Genomic DNA, 22,916 nt, shown 5'->3' on the forward strand with positions numbered 1-22,916 from the left:
TTAAAGTTGTACTGTTTTGACATGAAGAGACGCTTCAGGTTTAAGAAAAAAAAAAAAAGGAAAATAAAAAGCACTTCTAACCCTTTTCACGTGGAAACATCTGGGGCTTTCACACAGGTGAGTCACGGCGAGGCTTTTTTTTCTGAGCACATCAAAAGCTAATCGTCTGAAGATAATTACACAAATAAAACATCCAGTGAACTGCACACAGGCAGCAGGTTTTTTTTTCCACGTCCCGCCTCACACCTACACTGCCCTTCCCCTGTTACAGACCCCCAGAGAGCCTTGGTTTACTTACCCGAGGCGCCACAATCGATCAAAACCAGGCTTCTTTCACTCCGAGTGCAGGCGCAGGGCATGCGAGGGTGGCACGCATGTCATGTTTACAGTGTGTGGAGGTGTGATATTTTCTACACGACACAATGCACGGCCATTGGTCAAACATTCACATTACAGACAGCGAGAAAGGTCCGAGCCACGTCTGCATATCGAAGCACATGGCGCCCAGGGGAGAGCGGAAACATAAAATCTAGCCTCTCCCTGCTTGGGTGCAGCGGTCGGTGAGACTTTGTGGGTGTTTGACGGATAGCGTTGTGCTTCTGTGACAGTGGCTTTGTCTGCTGGGAGTCTTCGAGGATGAGTTCCTGGGCCTAATTGTCTCTTGGAGGACGCAGGAAGGCTGATCGGCTCCTCGGGGTCGATGAAAGGTCCGGAAGGTCGATGAGGTCGGCCCGATAGCTCACGGTGGATCCTGTTGTTCGGGGATGCTTGAGAAGGTCAAAGGTGGATGATCTATATACACTGTGTTTTTTCCCCAGCAGACAGCGTCCAGTGTTTGGCGAGTACATACAGTAGTTCTTCATCACCTCACTGCTTTCTTCCTTGCTCTCGTTCTCAATCTCTGAGTCTTTTCCCGCCTGCCTTTCACACCTCCATTGTCCCCTCTCAGGTACAGCAGTCTCGCTCCACGTGGCAAAAGAGGGGGGACTGAGTCGGCAGGGACGAGGAGGTGGTGGGGTCGGAAGAGGAAGACGAAGAGGAGGAGGCGGTGGTGGCGGTGGAGGAGGAGGCGAGGAGGGAGGGGTAAGGGCTCATCTTGTCGATGTTGACGTAGGTTGTGTTGAGGAGGACGTAGTGCTCCCCGCTGAAGCTGGAGAAGATGGCGGAGATGCGAGACACCAGCTCGGAGAAGGAGGGCCGCCGCTCCGGCTTCGGGTGCCAGCACTCGATCATCACCGTGTAGCTGGAGGAAGAGGAGGGCAGAGGAGTCAGACGAAGCTCAGGCAGGACACGCTAAAGCTATTAGCGTTAGCATATTTCAATAACTACAGCTGGTAAAGAAGCAATGACGGCACTGATGTGGGTTCATTTCAGTAGGGTGCATACTAATCATGAGTCAATAAACTGAGAACTAACCATCAAATAGATAGATAGATATACTTTATTTATCCCAAGCTGGGAAATTGCAGTAAATATATTAAAGTAAAATACTTTGATAATCAATCATTCAAGTCTTTTAACATGTAAAAAATTCTAAACATTTACTTTTTCCAGCTTCAAAATTTGACTATTTTCTGCTTTTCTGTAATTTCTATCGCAGTAAACGAGACATCTGCTGCATTTTTAGACTCCTTGTTGAGCTTCTCCTCTTGTAACGATAAATCATCCATTAGCCAACATTTTCATTTTATTGGATTGTTCTTCTTCCGCTGCCTTTCTCTGAGGCAGAGAAGTTCCTGAAGTGTCCCAATCCGGCTGCTTTCGTTTTTATGGCCTGGAGATATCCTCCCCTCAGATCTGAGAACAGCTAACTCTCTTTCCCTTTTTACTGAATTCTGATCAAACTGTTGTTATTAATATTGCTATTTTTGCTTTCTTTCACTTATTGTTATTCTGTTTTGGTCAGCACTTTGAGTCTCATCGCTGCATGAAAGGTGCCACATAAATAAAGTTATTATTATTATAAATAGTTGTCACTCGTCTCTCATTAGTCCACAAACACACAAGTTCTTACTGGTGTTATTCGTCTGCTAATTCTTTCAATGTGTCTCAAAGATAAGTTTGACTTTCACACCGACAATCTGTCACTTTTATCATTTTCCAACAAACCTTTTTACCCTGACACCTCTGGTATCGCCATTGTTATTTTCCTGTTCCTGACTTGGCAGAGCCGCCCTATCATTGTTGGAAATGAAGAGAAACGGCCCCATCACCACACATCCAAGCTATCTGCCAGCGACCGCTATCACCAAAACAGAAGAATTGCGGGAATGTTTGCAGACGTGCATCACCTCCCGATGTCTCTGTTTAACTTCGGGCCTCTGCCTCCCTCACCTGAACACTCCCACTCCCCTGTAATTTCCACACACACTGCAGACATGAGGCGCACCTCGTGATGTTATCGGCCCGGTATGAGATCACACTTGGCATCCGTTTCACCGAACCAGCGGGTCAGAGTTTAAGGACAGCTCACATTCCGCAGATGTGACATTTTTATACACAAAACTGTATGTTTTGCTTCTCTATATCACTCACTGCTCACAAAATAGAGGCTGCTTTTGGCCTTGTCGGGAAGTGGCAAGACGTTATCAGCAGAAACGATGCATTTTGTGAAAGACGTTCAGCGCACAGCGATCGGCGAGTTCACCTGAAACAGTTAAACAGTCTGCTTTCGCCGCAGCATGTCGGCAGATTTGCCTGGCAAACCCTGACGTGAACACGTCCAAAGAAAACTAAAAAAACTCTGCTGACAGAAAATTCAAGAGAAAAAGGGAAGCTCAGCCCTGCCAGCGCGGTTCAGTATGATGGGTGTTCTTTAACAGCAAGTGCTTAGCAACAGGACGAGACAAATAAAAAAGAAATACAATACCGGCTTTGGATTTCCATTTAAAACTCGCTTCGTGTTTTGTGGTGAAGCAAGAAAAGTGACTTTTATATGACCCACAGCTGCGATGAGGTGTAATGCTCGACTGAAGAGACTGAGGAGCTGTGAGTGTGTTTCAGACTCACGCTGAGGTAGATGATGGATGGCCTAAACTTGAGTGGGTTTTATTTATGACTTCTGCAGCTCTCTCACCTGCACTGTTTTCCCCCCGCTGCTCCCTCCAGCTTTCAGACTCTCCTCAAGACGTTTTTAAGTGCAGCTTCACAGTGTATCACTCACACTAGCCGAGCCGTGGCACTTTGCGAGAGGAGGTGAATGAAAAGTGTTTATATAGAAATGTGTGTGTGCACTCACAGGGCGTCGGGGCAGAACTCGGGCTGCAGCAGCCTCCTCCCCTGCAGGAGGTACACGGTGATGTCGAAGGAGTTCACGTCAGAATACGGTGGAGCTCCACGGGTCATCAGTTCCCATAGCAACACGCCAAATGACCACTATGGGGAAAAAAATAATAAAATGAGCTCATCATAGCACAGCTTAAAGAAGTCATTTTGCACGTTTCTGTTTGAATGTAAAAGAATTGAAGAACTGGGTGTTGTGACATCACGGTTTCCTCACCACGTCCGACTTGGTGGTGAACTTGTGTGTCTGCAGGCTCTCCAGAGCCATCCATTTGACGGGCAGCTTGACTCCACTCTTGTTGTGGACGCTGTAATATTCTTTATCATAGACGTCTCTCGCCAGGCCGAAGTCTGCCACCTTCACCGTGTAGCTCTCATCCAACCTGTCAGCGCAAAGCAAGAACAAATGACTTTCTATTGTGCTGTTTTTTTCCCTTTTCTCTTCTCTTGCCCTTTCTTCCTTCCCCAGCTGTATTTAACTCTACTTTAGTTTGATCTGTTGTAGTTTGCTCTGACACTTGATGAATAAATGTGAACTCACATGCAGTTCCTGGCAGCTAGGTCCCGATGGACAAACTTCTTGCTGGCCAGATACTCCATCCCTCTGGCCACCTGCAGTCCGAAGCCCATCAGGTCCTTCACAGTCGGGTTCTGCAGGAAACAGCATCAGAGGATTGCACTTTCTGAGCAGGGATGCCTTACATGTAGCAATATGTGCTGTGAATAAATGACGACAGGCATGCATGTATTTTGTGTGTTGCCGTACATGTCCCTCATCGCGGATGAAGTTGCGCAGGTCGCCGTGCTTCATGTAGGGCAGAACCACCAGTGGCGAGCCCTCTGGCGGCAGGCAGATTCCCAGCAGAGAGAGAACGTTCGGGTGGCTGAAGTCCTTCATGATGATCCCCTCCTTCAGGAACTGGGACACCTCTTCCAGATCTGTGATGCCTTTATAGAGAGAAGAAATTAAAACGTTGGACATGAAGAAACAGATTCAGGTTCTAGAGCTAGTGAGGAGCAGGGAGAGGACAACAGTGGAGGCAACTCGGCTGTGCTGACAGAAAAAAGGATGACAATTCTAATAGGAGGTAAATAAATAAGTAAACCTCCATGAATATCCTCATCCTCATCTTGCAAAACCAGACCACACGTCCTCACCCTTCGTTTTAGGTCTGGCTGCATGCGTTATCATTCTGGTATGGGGGGAAAAAAAACCGCTCTGACTTGTTTGCAGTTCTTTAAACCACAATCGTGAATGCAGCGATGGTGTCCTTGCAAACGGTAACATGCAGAGAGCAGAAGAGGGGGAGAATGCTGACAGAAACAGTGGGCCAGGCTTGCACCGACATCGCACTTCCTGTGAGTCCGGCTCTCCTCGCCCAGACCTGACCTAAGACATACTCCCATTTGCCAATTGCATCCCTGCTTCTGATGTCCCGCACTTTGGCCCCAGTGACTCCGCTGTAATCGGGTTATAGATGGAAGCTCTTTACGTCTGGAGAAAGCAGCTGACTGGTCGTACACTGAGGCTAAACCCCAAAGATAAAGAGAGAGGACATTTGATGTGAGAGCCTGAACGTTAAAGAGGAATATTACGTTATTGTTGAGTGGAGGATGGTTATTCCTTTCTCTTTCATCCACTGATCATTCTGCTCATCATCAGTATGTGTATTTGGCTCGTCTACTACTTGTCCTAGTAATAGTTATATGAGGACATCAACTCAAGGTCTCAAATATAACAAAAGAAGACAAAAACAATGACACGGTGCCCTGAGAAATCACTAAACGTAATAAAGGGCTCAAATCCCAGCGGACCAAACCCCAGCAGGCCGAGCTCATCCCATCCCTCTATGGTTGGTGGCTCCTTGTGGCTGCTCTGAGCTTCCCTCCATATTACTCCAGCATCAATCTCTCTGGTCCAACTGACAGGTTACACGATTAGGGGGGACCCTAATGCCGTCCTCACCATCAGACACTCGTTCATCACCATCAGCTCAGCCAAAAGGGATTCAGGGCTCTGATGAGATGAGGGCCGTAATGCTATTGGAGCGTTGTGATATCATACAATAAGTATGCAACATAAGAAGATGTAGGATGGAATAATTGTGGTTGGATGTGAATTTGTTTGAAGGGAAAGGAGAGAGTGTGTGAGTGTGTGTGTGTTTGTTGCATTTGATTGTAAAGTCATAAATCGGGACTCCTCAGGCCCAATAAAAAGAACCATAAAACAAACATCAGGAGGTCAGGCGCATTTTTGTAAATTGTAGTTTATGACAAGACAGCACATAAAGATGGCATGCAGTCAGCAGTCAACTAATATCAGTTTACCACGTTTGATTTACAGCAAAGCATGAGACACTGCAACAATAGCCGGTTAAATGAAAATGTGTAATAAGACGTTTCTGAATTTTCAGCTTTGAGCTGTAATGACAGCGCTCTACGCTAATCACTTCAGGTGGACACATCACCCCTAAACCTCTCCAAAAAAACTGCTGAAGCTGCTGTTGCACTGGGAAGACGGTTTGAATGAATGTGTGCAAAAGGGTATAACTGAGAAGCAGCTTTTACGCTGAGCAAACTGTTTCAGTTAAGATGAAAACTTGCCTTGTTTCTGGAAGCTAACCTATAAAGGCGTGGGGTGGTTTGTACTTACGGTTCAGGGACTTGACGGCGCAGTGCTGCTTCTGGCCGTCTGGCTCTAGCAGAGTACCGTGGAAAACACAGCCGAAGTGACCTGCAGGAACAACACGGTGCATTAGTCAGAATGAGCGTCAGTGCGTCCTTCCAGATAGAAGACAGCAGCTCATGACATGCGCCGCGTTCAGGTCCAGCTGTGAGGCAGGTGAACGACATCAGCTGGGCCCGTGTCAGATGAATTCCACCATGGCCGGGAAACATCACTCGAGCATGCACATTTATCGTGGCACAGCACAGATGCACGCAGAGAGCTCCTTCGTGTGAACATGCTTGGCCAATAAACTCCTGATTCTGATCATGTGTTCCATGCCTTCATAGATGAGTGAGTAAACCACAGTTTCTACATCTTTCTTTGAAAGGTAGCAGCTACATGGCTCCATCTAAATTAGCAACTCAACTTGCGGGAAGACGGCGCAGGCAGTCAGCATCATTCATTCATATCTTGGCTTGCTGAAGCCTTCTTCTCGACAAAGCCCCGTGATTAAGAACATGCGTGCTGCCAGTTGGCTCCGTGATCACAGCAATTCCACAAATCAGATAAAAATATTTCTGTCCACCGCTGACACATAGAAATTAAAGTCTGGAACAGAAGGATGGAGGTGCTTTCATTTAGTGCGTGCAGCTTTATTGTTCTGGTTTTGAAAACATTTCTGACTCTTGCATGTGTGTTTTGCATGCTTTCACACCTTTAACAGCTAATTCTGATTATCTCAAGTTGCCGTCACTCTCACAGTAAATCTGCCCCCGCAAGTAACCCAGTACGAAGCTTTATTCATTAATACCCCCACAAGCTAATAGCCTATGCCAAACCTCCTTGAGTTATTGTGCATTTTATTGAATTATATCTCTTAAGACACGAGGGCTTGGCCCAGACTGGGAGGGGTGCAGGAATAAAATGAGCGCGGCGTTCTCCTATCACGTCCTCGCAGATGGTTGAGGGTGTTGGATTACGACTCCCAACAATGGACCCTGGGAATACTAGCTGTGAACAAATCATCCTACGCCACTTTAAAACTCCTGCCTCGAAATCAAGGCTCTTTTCTTCAGGGGATAATTCAGCTGAGGGGGCACAGGGCTGTTTTGGGGTCTTTCTCCTCTCCATGTTAAATCTGATCTAGGGGCCTGACCCGCCTACTTAAACGGCACAATATGAGGTGATTTCGCGTCTCCATGTCGAGCTTGCGGTTTGATGAAGCAGGCAATTAAGCTCTTTGAGGGCGACTTAAGCTTTTGTATAGCTTTACATAAACCCCAAATTTGATCTAAGATCGCTGGATAATAGTTTCACTCCACATCAGTTATAATTCCATCATGAACTGTTTGCAAAAAAAATAAGGTTTTCATTATTATTCCTCTTTTTTAGCAGGTCAGAAGTTACAAACACGATTTTTTTAAGATTCTGGATGATTTTCCACGTGGTTGCACTTTTTTCCTTTCTTAATGCAAACATAAAAATATCTGCACAGCCTATGCGAGTTAAATTACTCTCTCTATGTCTCAATATTGTGTAAAAACGTACAAATATGTAGTGATTGATACGATACAGGAAGCTTAGCCCTGCAGTGCAACAGTCCAAAATAAGAATGAACTGACGCAGGAACGGCAGAGCAACAATCGTGGCTACGATTAAGACTGTGTGTGAGTATTTGATCTGATCTCAGCTCTGTGGAGCAGCTCAGTCGATTAGCTACAGCTGCAAATGTAGTGCATGAATACACTGATGGTGCCTTTACAAAATAATTGTTTTTAGGCAGACACTGATCGGTCTGACAATCGTTCATGCTTTAACGAATTCATTCTCTTTTATTTTTCATTGTTATTTATGATGATGCACATCCATTTGTAGCTGCTATAAAAAGCCATGAACCCCCCTCATGAGGCTCTTTAATGCATTCCTCAGTGATAACAGAGCATCAGAAGCACTGCATCCCCCTCATGCCCTGAGTAGGTTGTGACATTGTTGGCACTTGGATTAATGATTGCACACTTCTGCATCTATGCTTTAAAAGCTTTGACGCAGCATTTTGCCTTGACTGGATCTTTATATATAACATTTTCAACTACATAAGAGTGTGCAGCCATTAGCTCTTTCCTGGAATATTTTTGCCAGAAAATGCACAGGAAACAATGCATTTTACATTTCCCCCTTGCTTAGAAGGGTTAACCCTAACCCTAACCCTATATAGAGGAAGAACTGGGCAGCTGTCACAAGCAGCACCATTGATGAGCAGACAATAAAACACATCTACAATAAAATAAACTGTTTGAGCAACATGTGATGCATAAAAAACAAAAACACCTGAGCACCAGAAGAGAGACCTAGTGATGTGGAATATTTAAAAATTATCTTTTCTAACAGTAAAGAAAGCATTTCTGGGACTGACCTCTGCCGATGACCTGGTTGAGGTGGAGCAGCAGCTGCTCCCTGGCGATCACCACGTGCTGCACCTCAGTTAGCAGGTCTGGGTGGAGGCAGGACGGGTCGATGTGGACCGGGGCCATCAGTAAGGGTGACACCAGCTCGCCCTCCATTCCCAGACCCATCCCACCTCCCAGTGCCCCCAGTCGAGGAGAGAGCAGCTCGCCGTTGCCCCCGTAGATGGGAGGAGCAGCCCGGCATGTCTCCGGCCTGTCGGTGCCCTGATCTGCAGGAGCAAAGGAGATGGAGGGGGTGAAAGGTCAGCGACTGTATCAGCGGGGCCTCCAGTGGTCAAGGTGTGTTGCATGGTTAGAAAGGGAAGTCTACAAAGGCAGAGAGCAACTCGAGACTGTGATGGAGGGTGGCTGAGCTGGAAAAACAAAGTTTCTGATTTCTCCCCTGATGCTGCAAGTGGAAGGAAAATAAATGCAAGCAAAAATATCCAAATTTTATCCAGAAGAGAAGACACAGAGGACTTACAGACATAAACAGAGAGCTCAAATATGGACTGTACATGCATTTGCAGCCACTGATCCTGCTCAACTCTCCCTGAGGACAAGCATTAGTTCATTAGTAAGACTATCTTCTCAGATTTTAAGCCTTTCAAGTCACTTTTTAGCAGAAGGAAAATTGCTTTGCCCATCATCCTCGGGATCATAATACATGGAGCCCCTCTCACGCCCTCAGGATTCAAGCTTAGGAAACCAAAGCCACAGGTGCCTCTAAAGACTCCATCAAAGTGTGGTTGGTCAACTTGTGACGAGAGCACAGAATCATCCACGTCTCACCAGCAGGTTTGAGACTGTGCTCACACTTGGTGAAGTGACAGAAGACAAACTCAGTCTGCAGCAGACAAACCCACTGAAGGGAGGTTAAGATTCAGTGTCTGACTGCTTGAATCAACAGGCCACATTATGCAAAACACAACCTGTTGTCTGTAAAGTTCCACTAGTTACTATTTTTCTAATAATTTATCAAATCACAGCATATGATATGTAAGAGTTCTCTCGCAGTGACAAACCCACAAACCCACAGCTCTATCTCTTTTTAGCCTTTTATAGTACATTGTTTTAGTCTCATGGCATTAGTGGTGCTCTTAGATGGTCAAAAAATATTTTACTTTAGTGAAAAGTCATTACAAGTACACTTCTACTATTTGTGCTTGATTTAAAAAAACTTTTAAAAAGTGTACTTAAAGTGTACTAAATAAATGTCATTAAGTTCTAATTATGCTACTTATTCTGTAGTACTTAAAGTGGGTTTTCAAAAAAGTGTACTTTATTGTAAGTGTATTATAAATTGTACTAATACTTTTAATACACTGTGAGCAATAATGAAAGTGTACTTCAATATTACTTCATTTTAAGTATATTTAAGTATAGTTTCACACAGTTGTACTGCGAGTGTGTTTTGATGCTCATGAATCCTGATTTTCACTGGTGGACTTCAGCTTGTAGTTCAGTTCTGCCAATTAAGCAACTAATTTACACTTCAAGCACACTCAAGTATTACTCATGTAGTACTCAAAGACTGCTTGAGCTCATTTAAGTGCACCTCCTGGGTGCAACATGAAAACTCAATCATTATTTGAGGGGTCACGATGATCTACGCTGGGCATTTCCTGATGGCTACGGGGGTTAGTTCAGAAGATGTAAGGCATGCACCTCCAGCACAGCGTTCAGCCCCACAGGGAGGGAAGCAGGTAGATGGGAGGGAGGGAGGGAGGTGGGATGTGGGGAGGAAGATGTCAGGTGGGGGGCGGGGAGGGGCTTATCTGGTTGACGTACCCTCCAGCAGGGTTGTTCTATAGTCGACTGACTCGTGGGAGACCATTTCGTTAGTGGGGCTGACGCTCCTCGCGTTAGCCAGCCTGTCCAGATGCTGGATGTGACCCCGGCCATCATACCACACCTCAGACAGATCTAGAAGTAGAGGGAGGGGGGGTGAAGAAGGAATGACAGAGACATAAGGGGATAAGGAGCGCGTAGATGAGACAGGGAGGAAGAGAGTGAGGGAAGTGAGGGTGATGAAGATGAAGAGCGAGACAAAGGGGAGGGGGAGAGATGAGAGAATTACTACGGAAGGCAAAGCGGTTCACCAGTGCGCCCCACGCACCAACTTCCTGTAAACCCACCAGGCAAAACAAAACCCAGCAGACACACATGCACACAGGTTAGAAAAGACACACAGCAAGTACGCAAATATATGAACACACACACACACACACGCACACACACACACAGCACACCTACCAGGGCTGGGGTCAATGAACTTTTTCATTCAACTTCTTCAAAATATAAAATACTTGTAACTATGACTGACTTGTCACTGATATACGGCATCACGCCACAAGAATATACATGTATAAAATATGTATATTATAAGTTTAAAGTCTCTATATATCAAACTATATGTCACTAACCTCATAACTTTCTTTTCCTCTTATTTGTGACAGATAAATTATGTTTTTGTATTAATCATTATCATCCTGAGTCACGTATTTCATTCTTTTTGGCAGATTTTCACAATTTTTACTAACTTGTGCGGCGACCTTCTTATCACAAAATATTTTTATTATTAATATAATAGTTTAAGATATTCCTGCCACACATTTCTTAACAGTCTGATAAACATAACATTACTGAGAAATCAACGCCAGTCGGCCACTGTCTGAGATTAAAAACTGAGTTCAGGATGTCAGACGCTGGTGGAGTGAAGCGACCTTTGACCTCTCTGCTCTTACCATCGATGTGTTTGTTTCTCCTCCACATGAGCAGAGTTCCCAGCAGCAGCAGCAGCAGGCTGACGCACACGCAGCCCACGATGAGGCCTGTGTAGTCCTGCTCCTGAGCCAGCGTCACCTTGCCCAGGTGCCTGATGGAGTCCGCCTGGCGCCACTGCGAGAAGCGGAGAGGTTCAGTCGTCATAGAGTGAAGGAAGTGAATTTTAATAACACCAGTCATTACTACTGAACTCTCCTCCATCCATCGGGCGGTCAGAGGTGACTTATGGTACATTTTCATTTGCATAATGCATCATTTTAAACCCTAAATTTAACAATTAGATTGTTTTATATATAAAAACATTAATCTAAATATCAAATTATAATGATACACGTCTAGAGAAAAAAGTTGTCTGTCTGACATCTCTTTGCAGGATCCAGCCGGCCTGACTCAGAGTACATGTCTGCATCAGAAATATTGCAGTTTTTCACTGTTTCAACTCACCACGATGGATGTGAACTGAAACAGTGTAGCTAGTGCTCTCACTTCCAGCTGTAATGGTGTCTGACGATGTTTAAATCCATGCTGGGTGAACCAACCAATAACAACCAAGGATGTATTTTTAACAGTGGACTGTTTTTGGGTTGCATGTATGTAAACCACCCTGGCTCGATCCAACTGAGCAGGCGTGTTTGTTTCTTGCTCAGCCTTGCTGAAGAGCAGACTGAAGGCAAAAAGACGTGAAAGTCGACGACGGCTGCAGCAGCAGAGGCCTGAGAGCATCACCAAGTGTCTGCTGCTGTCCAATCACTGCCTGTTGTGGCACTCAGAAGTGTGTCACTGCTTAACTCTCACACACTGCGCTGCATGAAGGCGTTTGCTCGATAAACACCAACTACCACTGCCTACGTGACACATACAGCATGCTGTGCGTGGTATATATGGTGCACATGCAAGCATCTAAAAGGCATGCAACTGGCATTCAGACATATGGTATGCAATAACACACACACGTTTGAGTGCACGCGCATGCATGCACACACACACACACACACACGCACACACACACACACACACACACACACACACACACACACACAGTCTGTTGCCACAGTCTGGAGGCAGATTACATCAGTGATATTGCTTTTGCCATTATTAGGTTTAGTGGAAATGAGGTTTCTGCTGCTGTCTGCTGCTGCAGACGGTGTGTGTGTGCATAAGCGTGTATCTGGGCATGTCTGGAGGAAGGGGATATATGAATGTGTGTGTGTGTATGCAGGATGGCGGTGCTGAGGGATATTGGCTGACCATCCCCTGAGATAAAGGCTTTCCTCTGAAGGCCAGTTCACAAGTCAACAGTGATGAGGCTGATAGCGTCTGGTCTGGAGCACGCCGCTGTTTCGCCAGGAGGCGGCAGATACTGTCGTTAAGGATGACATGAGGACGCCTCCAGCTCAGCATCTAATATTAGTTTGTATCATAAAGGTTAGACGTTGCTCTTATCAAACCTTGTATAACCTACAGGGATGTTTGGAGGCCATTTCTTGCAAACAACGATGAAAAACTTCCAGAGGAGCCCCCAGAGCACAAAATCTGATGATGAAATTGGTCTTTCTACCTCGTCTATGATCGCTAAACATCATCCAATGTTTTTGGTCCAGTTTTGATGTTCTGGATCACTGGAACATTTCCTGCTGTCAAACTTAAGCTGCTGGAAATACGTTGACATGCGGCTGTGGTGCGTACATTTAGCCAGGTATCCACAAAAAAAAAACAAAGAAATGGACTTGGGGGAGAAAAAAGGCAACAAACTAGCAGTTTTTCCCTTGAACTGGGAGTTTTCAATGGAGCACGACGAACCACAGGCTATAACACTGTCACATACAGTGAGTTTAATCATTTCTATGTATTTACTGATGAGAATAAAGGTTATAACAAGACCACTTTCACCAGGTTGATTCAGTGTTTCTCCGGCTGAAAAGTTGTACGTCTGTTTTCACCTCTGACCACACTCTGATCTGTGTGGTCAGAGGTTCTTTGTCGCACCCGCAACCACGACCAACAGTGACGTCACAGGGTCCTGGAGTACAACTGTACATCACTGCAGGTAGGTGAGAAACTGAACTGCTGGAGAGACTCTTTAAAAACTAATTTCTCAATGTTTTATGATCACTGATATCTTCTTTTGAGTGACAGGAGTCAAATCTAAGAAATCTATCGTGTTTAAACGGCTTCATCGTCAATGAGACAGCGAGCGTGGCGGTTTCATTCCACATCTCCATACTGTTCGTCCCCTTCTCACGACTCACAGGATGCTTGACTTATATTCAAGTGACAAGACAGCTGGATGCTGAGCCCTTTCACTCAACACGCCGTGCAATAAATTCTCCCCGAGCCGGTTTTATAAGGGGCTGCATTAGGACAGGAGAGTCACTGAAGTCTCCTGTAAATGATCTGGAACACTGAAGGAATGTGGTGTTTTCCATGAAGATCCCAGAGCGCAGAATGAAGAGCTCAGTGTGGCAGAATGATCCTGTTACCGGCGTCAGAAAACTCACAGTGAAGTCTGTCTGCACTTTCTGTTTTATTACCGTCAGCCTGGAATTAAATAAATATAAAACAGGAGGCGGACAGAATAAAACCTGACTTATTAGTTTGAAATGAAGTCAGATTCAATAAAATACACAAAAAATAATCGTGTTAAAGAACTGAAGTTTAGTGCACATACTCTGCCTGTCTATCACCACTGTGTGCTATGTTTTGCTCAGCCTCTTCCTCCTGCAGCAGGCGCTGTGATATGATGATACCTTTTATTGCTAAAATTCCTTTCATGAGCCCGATAATACAAACAAAGGGGAATTTTCATGCACATGCATTATGAGCTGCTTCATGGATCTCTGCTGTGTTGTATCATCCACCTCGGAGACGACGTTTGATAGAGGGTATTTCAGTTCAGACATCAAAAGCCTCGCTGTCAGACATGATCAGTCTGGGCTCTCAGTCCTTTCAGTGTTTAAAACAAGCTAATTTGAATTGGAAAGAAAATCAGACTGACAGGGGAGAGTTTAAAAGTTAATAAATGACGTTGCTTTTTTACATACAGATATGTCTGTAAAACGCTCGCTACGATTGGAAAACTGTTGCATGCTCTTCTGTTCTTTTCTTTAAAAGGATAATGAGCTAATTCACTAACACGCAAATTAAATTAACATGAGCAACAATAAGTTTAACACACCCTGACACACACACGCACACACACACCGCACAGCCATCCAAATACTACTTCAAACACACACTGAAGCTTCTCTCTGCTGTCAACATGCAGGGAAGCTGGAACAAGACCTCTATTGAGTGGACTGAAGAGGATACGTGTGTGTGTGTGTGTGTGTGTGTGTGTGTGGTTGGGCGTGGATGTGTGTTTGTGGTGAGCTGGGTGTTTCTTTATACAAAAGGCCATCTTAATTAAAGAAAGTGTTGTTGACCAACTGGAGGTGTGTGCACCTGTGTGTGAACTCCCATGTATGTGTTTGCAGTCTGGCTGGGTGAACACGTCTGTGTGTGTGTGTCTCACCTCCACCTGCAGCTCCTTGGAGGTGGCGGCCTGCAGCTCGGTGGGAACGGTGCACTCCAGCGTGTTTCCAACCAGAGTCAGACTCTCACAGCTGTGGTTGGAAACGGTCAGAACCTGACACTTCATCGCCTCCCTGTCCATCCGGTCACCCTGCAGCGGAGGGAAGGGCGAGAGGTGGAGAGAATAAACGACGATGGAAGGAAGGATGGCAAAAAGGGAGGAGAAATGGATTGAGAAACAGGGGGAGAGAGACCTGTGAGAGTCGACAATTGCAAAAGGGTCAACTTCCAGGCCTGCAGCATAGCAAGTGACTATTACTGAAAGGTCAAAGGTCAGTGTGTCCAGATAGTAGATGGAACGAACAAAAAATTCCATGTGAAAATAAGTGAATGCATGTACTTTTGGAAATCTGCACAGTAAGAAGACAAAGAGAGGGGGGGGGGGGGGGGGGGGGGGCTCTGTGCTATTGGCCTGTTATGTGGAGGGACCCTGTTTTAAGATGAAGGACCTTATCATACAGATGTTCTGCCTGTATGATGCACGTTCCTAAAAAGATTTGCAAATCCTTCACAAGGCACTTTGTTTGTTCACAGTGGAGGATGCACACTGTGTGGGGGCTGTTTGGGGATGGACGGGGGGCTAAAGTAGATATCTTACCGTATTTATAGGACTTTTCAATAAGTGAGATGTGCACATGGTTGACAAAATTACAGAGGTTTTATAGTCTGACGCCGTGGCTTGTTTAGGACATAACAGAAGGCTTCGACCGGGTTGGAAGAGCAGAAGCATCCTGAGTGAAGGAAATTAGGTGCAGATCTCTGTTCTTGGCAGAGCTCAGAGTGATTCATCGTGATCGAAAAGGACCGAGCATGAGCTGCTTGCTTGCTTCTGATATGAGTAAGACAGAGCAGCTCATTCTGTTCGTGTGACCTCTGCTGGGATGGCAGCAAACACCCCCCCCCCTCTGAGATCTGACTGGAAGCAAACACAGCCATCGTCCACGTGAGCGCGTGCAACTCAGTGAGCGTGTGCTGACGGGAAATGGCGAAAGCACAACGCGGCCTAATTTTCTTCTTTACGTCTCGTTCGCTTGCTTTCTCTTCTTGTTCACTCTTGTTTCTCTGACTCCATCTCTCTCTCTCTCTCTCTCTCTCTCTCTCTCAGTCTCTCTCTCTCTCTCTCACATAAACACACTTGTTTGAGTGCAGCAGAAGGCAATAAAGAGAATGATCACATTCCTTGCGTGACAGCTTGGGATTTTCCAATTTGACACAGAGTGGAGGCTCGCACCTGTTCCTGCACTCTCAAACACACACACACACACACACAAACACACACACACGCACACACACACACACACACACACACACACACACACACTGCAGTCCACACAGCAACACAAACCACCGATTCACCCACTTGCTCGCAATTAGGACGCACACAAAGACAACACTTTGTAACGGGATCATCCAATGCAATCCGTGTTTCCCGGCCGCAGGCGTGACGATACTGTACGCACAAACAACGGCGAGGAGTTTTTCAAACGATCTGAACGGCGTCTCAGTAAAACCACTCACTCTAAATAAACTTGGGATGGTAATTGAAACAGTGAGGTGCTTCTCAGTCTCCCGTGACGTTATCGGCAGCGATAAGAGCATGGCCGCGTTCCAAACCACAACAACAGCCCGGTTCTTTCATCTGCCGCCGCACTGGTGCGGAGCTGTCAGTCACAGCTAAATATTCCTTCATTTGTCGGTTATTGGCGGCCAGTTTGGAGCGAGAGTTATCAGATGGCACTAAATGAGCCCAGCATTCGCCCCTTACTGGAGGCCACTGCAGGGCAGGGTTATCAGATGGCGTTAAATGTGGCCTGTTTCGGTGCAATGGCTGGTACCATCCCCCCCTGGGTAAAAGCTGGGGGTTTGTCTGGGCTGAAGGGAGGGATGAAGGGGGGGTGGAGGTTGGGTCGGTGGTGGATTTAGCATCGGGGCCAAGGTCACGTCTGGGAAAAGAGCGAAAGAAGAAGGGAAAAAAAAAAAACGCAGCCAGGATCCCCTGCGAGAGTTTCAGCACAGCTGCCACAAACCGTCGAGCTGCAGTCAACAAAAAAACGAAAGAAAGAAAAGAGGAGAAATATGTATTTCATTGTGTTCCTAAAACAGGCTCTGGGGAACGTGGTGGCTTGTTTGAAAAGCAGCATTAATATGTCAAGAGCTTTGACCTCGGCAGCCAGAACAATGCAAGTCAACAGAGAGAATACACAGAGATGTATAGCGGTGGAGACGCTGGGATGGGGGTGTAAACGATGGGAAACAGACTCCACTTCCTGTTTTTCTTTCAGTATTGTTTCCTTCCCAACTTGACCTGGACCATGGAGGGCTGTACGTGTGAATGTGTGGACTGGGAGGCAACCAGCAGCGTGAACATCAACCTGCCAACTGCAGCTCTGAGTCAGAATAAAGTGCTGTGCTGTTTGCAGAGTTTAAAAGTCTCACAAATCTGTGGAGTTCGTTAAACACTGCAGCTCCGCAGACCCGTGGCAGCGCTGTTTGTTTGCTAGCAGAGCAGTGCACGGGTCTGGTTTCTGATTCCACTCGTTGGCTCTTGCTGTTCTGCGAAGCCTCTTAAGCTTTTGAAATTTTCTAGAGGGCATAAATATTAATGTCCTTACTTAACAACCGGACAGAGTTTCTGCTGGTGTCTTGAGTTTCTGCACCTGTTTCTGCAGGTGTCTGCCCTGCTGGAGTTCTCAGAAAGTTCACTCTTTACCAAAGGGTGCAGTTCTCTAGCTGGCTCACACCTCCGACCTCTTACCTCTGCTGTTAGAACTAGAGCTGAGCCTTTTTTCAGCCTTACAAAGGAGCTGAAGACCGAGGACGCAAACTGTTCTCTGACCTTGAGTTCCACGATGCTTTTGTTGTCCTTTGAGGTGAGCTTGGGGTCCTGGAAGAGGGGGTCCTCCACGTAGATGAGGTCCCACTGATCCGTCGAGTAGCCGTCCAGGACGAACGCCACCTTGGTGACCACGGGCGGCTGCAGAGCCAGTTTGGCCAGAGAGGGTGTGGTGCACTGGATGGAGGTCCGGTTCTCGCCATACACGCAGCTCTAGAGGAGAGAGGCGACACAGGTTGAAAAACTGCACACCTGGCCTGCAGGTACACTCACATGTTCCGTGTAAATGCAGGCTGGGGTTTAGTCATACTGTTCGCACACGTGTTGATGTCTGCAGGGAAGCTGGAGTATGTACGTGTGGTCGTAGTCACATGAGCACAACCAAAGGGAACACGACCACCTGTAGGTGCTGCAGCTAATGTGAAGAACGTGCACACGTCTTCTTCTACTATTGTTATTTTCTTGCTAACAATACAGGAATACCACCAATATCATCATGATATGTGCATGCAAATGCTGTTCCTGTGGGTGTGTGTATTGCATTTTGACTGCACAGGAACCATACTTCAACTGTAACTGATTGAGAAGAAGCATTCATGTTTCCAAATTTTGAATACATCATCGTGCAAGCTCTCTGCACCCTAAAGCATTGTCAAGCAAACACTGCCAAAGGTTTGCACTGCTGCACTTGCACTGCACTGACCTCCATCATACATACAAAACATCAACCCCTTACCTGAAACTATCTTCTATTAACCTGGTCATACATCTCAATTAGTCCCATGAAGAGGTGAAAGACCAAAACTGCTCCACACCTTTCACTTTTTCATGATATTTTGGTCCTGTAAAGTATAATGAAACCGGTACGCACGCACACAGACACTGTATACACTCCCTACATAAAGAGATTAAACACCGCAACCTTCCTGAGGTTCTGCTCAGAGTAAAGCCTCCCTCCAGGTCTTCTCTCCGTCACAATGCAGAACGAGCAAGCAGTAATCCGCAGTAGCTTTTTTTATACTCGACACACTGAATGAGACGCCACTGCTGTGTTTACACGCGTGGCCTGCAGGCACAACAGAGTTTCATCCCATGTTGGATTCAGCCCACAAAGGCCTCCCAGCTTTTGTGCTCATTAAGACCGCCCAGTGAGAGCCAGAAAGCTCAGAAAACACCCTAAGCCCTGTTTTATTGAGGTGTGGCAGAGTTTCAGCTTGTCTGAAGAGAGCACGGGTATCTAACAGGGACATCTCCTGTGTTCACATGGCAAAGATCTGAAACTCCTGGGCCTGCGTTAAGGTTTGACCCGGCCTTGTATCGGCTGCTCAAAGAGGAACTCTGAGAGCTTTCCTCACTTAATTTTTTTGCCACATGCAGTTATTTTGGGAAATGCAGCGTTGTACTGATAAGGCGGCACAGAGCCACAGACTCACATAAGGGAAATTAACTTGTGCAGAAGAAAGTATGGCAGAGGTCATGTAAGCACTAGCCAAATATAGACTGGTGTGCTGAACACTCAGATACCAGCTGGATACCTGCAGCTCACTCATTCTATTAAAATGTTTAGTCAGAAACTTTCTGCTCATTGTTTATTATGATAGAAAATATAATTGACTTTGGCACATCTAACTAAACTGGCTCATCGCCAAATTATCTGCTTTTTGTTACCAAACCAATCACTGTTTGAAATCTGTCAAACTGTAAAATGTGGCTCATCTCACCCAGCTGTCAGGATTTCATGAAGACACACACAAGTGCAAAATCCAGTGTTGGTTAAAGGCTTGAAATTCAACATGTTGTAAAACTCACACTTTTATACCGTGCAGTAAACAGCAAAGTCACTGATCCGTCCACAGTTTCACAAACAGAGTGGGAGGGAATTTGGGGAAGGAGCCGTCCAGGAAGGGAACAGCATCCAGACGGGGGTGTTACTGGGATCCAGATCTGGGGCAATGTTCCCAGAAACAAGAAATCACAGACAGACTGAAAGAGGTATGGGAAATAAATGGGCGCACTAATCTGAAAGCTGTTGTTTATATGACTTGACAAGAAACAGTAATAGGAGCAGTTAAGAGGCCAGTGGTGTTGATAAAGTGATCGATCATCCTCTTTTCTGCCCGTCAGTCTGCTCCAGAATTTTCGCTTCCATGTGGGAAACCTGAGGCGAGGATGAAGGGCGGATGTGATCTATCACTGCAGAAATTGTGGTTTATTCATCATGCAAAGCAAATACCAATGTGATATGAGCGATACGAAAGCTGTTAAAAAGTGTGATGGCATGATAGTTCCTGTCACAGGTGCGCTCGCGACTAACCGGACTCGTCCGGCTGCACGCTGAGAGATCAATGCCGATGTTTGCGCTGCGGTGGCCGGTGATAGAGTGTGTTTGTCTTCTGGGCTACAGAGGCTGACGTGTCCTTGAGTCCACGTCCCATGAGGACAGGAGGTAGGAAAAAAAGATGCTCAGATCAATGCGCCTAACCTTTGAACACAACAAATGCCACATTTACTCTGCTGTTCAGTGAGTGGGCGCTTGTTGCCGTGGCTGTTTAATTGATTCACAATGACTGATACTGAGAGAGCAGAGAGGGAAGCAGGGCTTGAGGATCCTTCTGGACATACTGGCCTTGGTGCAGTCTCACAGTTTTTGATCCAGAAACACACACATATATTCAATTTCACAGTGGTCACAAGGAGCAAAGCGCTGATCTGACTTTAAGCTAGGCTGGGAAACAACTTTTCTTCTCCAGACCTTTTTCAGATAAGCTACTGTTTGCCTTCTAAAACACCGTTATAAAAGCCAGAATAAGCAACTTTTCCCCAATTCCTGTAGCTTCCTATTAGTTTGCTCACTAAGAGTGACAGGGTTCGACATGAACACTACTTTCTTCCAAGTTTGGTTATTTCACAAGACATTTGGTTAATGCTCTTGTCACAGGTTGTGCTTTCTTTCTGCAGCACTGCTCATTTCATGAGGTTTAGCCCCATCTGCACTTTATTCATATGTTTATTTTGTGAAATAAATCCTCTTGGGACCACCCTATGTGGACCACGACTTGATGACAAAGAAGAAAGTTGGGAACCACTGCACTGTGAACTTTGGTCTGTAAAGTGCGTTATGCTCCAAAAAAGCAGCCCAACACGCTGACTTCCAACACGCTGATTGATATCTGAGTCTCCGGGGGAGTCGCTTTGACTGCAGCAGCAGCAGCTCTGTCGAAGTATCGCTGAAACTTCCTCATACACTTCCCAACCTGACTCCCCAGCGAGCTGTAGCGGACCAGATGGACACACACGAACACGCACCCGAGGCTACAGGCATCCGCGAACGCTCGAACACAGGCAAAAACACATGTAAAACACACACACGCAGGCGTATAGAATGTGTGTGTGTGTGTGTGTGTGTGTCTGAGGGTACCGCTGGGTCGCCCAACAAAAGCAATCCAATTAACCTCCCTCCTCCACACACCAATAAGGAGCGAGAGGAGCAGGGCTGCAGGGTAAACCCCCTCTCCACCGCTCTCCCAGGGGTGCAGCCGAAGGAAAAATATCCTGTGAATTAGTGGAAACCTCAGTCAGTTTCATTGTTCAGTAGATGTCTCCTCTTATTTAAGGTTGAGGAGGCAAAGGCGCTGGAGGTTGGGAGCAGCTGTAAATACAATCGCTCGCGGAGCCGGGCAGCGAGCGGGCCGAGAGGTTTACTGTGGGGTGATGAGAGAAGCAGCGATCCCGAAAACCTCCGCCGTCCCTGAAGGATCATTAGCGTAACAGCCTGCGAAAAAGTCAAGTCATAACGGAGCTCCCACGTACAAAAGTGCTTGTCAAATCTAGAGTGATTTATACCCGTGGAGCTTTCTGCAGTTTCCTACCCTGCTGTGTTGCTATTATTGACTTTGGATTTAAGGGCTCCAATTCAGACATGTCTTTGCTTATTATCTTGATTCTTCAGGAGTAAATTTCACTCTTTCCTCTTCTGCATCAGATGTTTTTTTACCTGCACATAATGTGTTTCGCATCTCGCTCTGTTTTGCGCCCGAATGCTTCCCCTGTTTGTGCTTTAGACTTCGCTCTTTGCTATTGTGCAAACGAGCAAACACTCACCTACAGTAATCAATCATTTACTGATGTTTTTCTGAGCTGCAGGTTCTCACGTTTGAATCCAAAATCTGCAAAATCTCCAAGATGCGATCCAGTCCTTGGCCCAAGTTTGACCACATGCAATCTTTCTAAAACAAACCTTTGTTTGTTTGTCCCATTAGGACTCCACATGATATGCGCATAACAAAGCTACACAGCACGAGAGGGAAGTTGGCTGTGATGTCTATGCTGAGACTGCCATTGTGAGCCATGTTGCACATCAGTATTACGACTGATTCATGCCAGAAGAAGAAGAAGAAACTCTGAAATGCAGCGTTTGTCAATTATGCAGCAAAGCTCTGGGACACGGTACCTGCAGATATCAGGGAAGCAGCTCCTTAAATATTTTAAAAACTTATCTTTTCAGTTTAGCCTTTAACTAGCTATGGCTTTCCTGAAACCTTGGTGCTTTGCTTCGCACTGCTGCACTTCATTTATTTATTTATGTTGTATTTTACCCGATTTTATGCATTCAACAGGTTCTAGTTTTCTATCTTCCATCCCTGTTTTTATGTTCCTTAAATGTGTTTTTAATGTGAAGCACTTTGAGCTGCATTTCTTGTATTAAAAGTGCTGTACAAATAAAGTTTATTATCATTATTTATTGCAAGTACCTTGATTAACTATATCATCCTGATGTTGTGATATATGTGAGCCTATGGCACACACAGCTTATCTGTTGAAAAGAAAACACACAGACGAAGACAGATCAAGCTATAAACTGTTGATCTACAAAAAGAAGCTGCAGCAGGAGCCTCCAGATTAAACGACCTCTTCACAGGTCGTTTCATGTTTCGCAGCATGTTCTACAAATTCATAAATTATGTACAAATGTCCCACGCAGGAACAAAAGAAATGGTCGTCTGGTAGAGATGTCTTGCAGCGATAAGCAATCGTTCAGCTGAGGCCAAAGCATGACAGCACTTCCAGTTTGATGTGTCCATACGACGACAGATGCCTGCTTCCATGTCCTGTTTTACATTAATAAATCGACATGTTGCTCATCCACTTCCAGTCACTTCCTTCTCTCGGACACCCCCCAGCTGTGGGGGGTATGGGAAAGGAACGAGGCTTCACGAGGCATTCAGGTGTCAGCTGGAGGGATTTAGCCCGCTGGGATGAGAGAGGAAGAGGAGCCTGACAAGGAACAAGCCGATGTGTGAGTGGAGGCGACAGGTGTCTGGCTATCTGTGAT

General features: G+C 45.9%; 1 protein-coding gene across 2 annotated transcripts in view; it reads right to left on the reverse strand.

Moving 5' to 3' along the window:
• Nucleotides 1-813: 813 nt before the first annotated feature.
• met (MET proto-oncogene, receptor tyrosine kinase) overlaps nucleotides 814-22,916 on the reverse strand; it is a 61,527-nt gene continuing 39,424 nt past the window's right edge. Inside the window, exons 11-21 of one of the 2 annotated variants that reach the window (XM_041939010.1) lie at nucleotides 17,588-17,797; nucleotides 14,693-14,842; nucleotides 11,142-11,295; nucleotides 10,186-10,320; nucleotides 8,364-8,624; nucleotides 5,936-6,016; nucleotides 4,049-4,230; nucleotides 3,824-3,933; nucleotides 3,500-3,665; nucleotides 3,239-3,375; nucleotides 814-1,243 (exon numbers count right to left, since the gene is read on the reverse strand). In XM_041939010.1, coding sequence (XP_041794944.1) covers nucleotides 946-1,243; nucleotides 3,239-3,375; nucleotides 3,500-3,665; nucleotides 3,824-3,933; nucleotides 4,049-4,230; nucleotides 5,936-6,016; nucleotides 8,364-8,624; nucleotides 10,186-10,320; nucleotides 11,142-11,295; nucleotides 14,693-14,842; nucleotides 17,588-17,797 — 1,884 coding nt within the window. In that variant the 3' untranslated portion in view covers nucleotides 814-945. The remainder of the gene's footprint in view (nucleotides 1,244-3,238; nucleotides 3,376-3,499; nucleotides 3,666-3,823; nucleotides 3,934-4,048; nucleotides 4,231-5,935; nucleotides 6,017-8,363; nucleotides 8,625-10,185; nucleotides 10,321-11,141; nucleotides 11,296-14,692; nucleotides 14,843-17,587; nucleotides 17,798-22,916) is intronic. The other variant, XM_041939012.1, reaches the window with a different exon arrangement.

This window comes from Chelmon rostratus, chromosome 6 (genome assembly GCF_017976325.1).
Source record: "Chelmon rostratus isolate fCheRos1 chromosome 6, fCheRos1.pri, whole genome shotgun sequence".
NCBI lineage: Eukaryota > Metazoa > Chordata > Actinopteri > Chaetodontiformes > Chaetodontidae > Chelmon > Chelmon rostratus.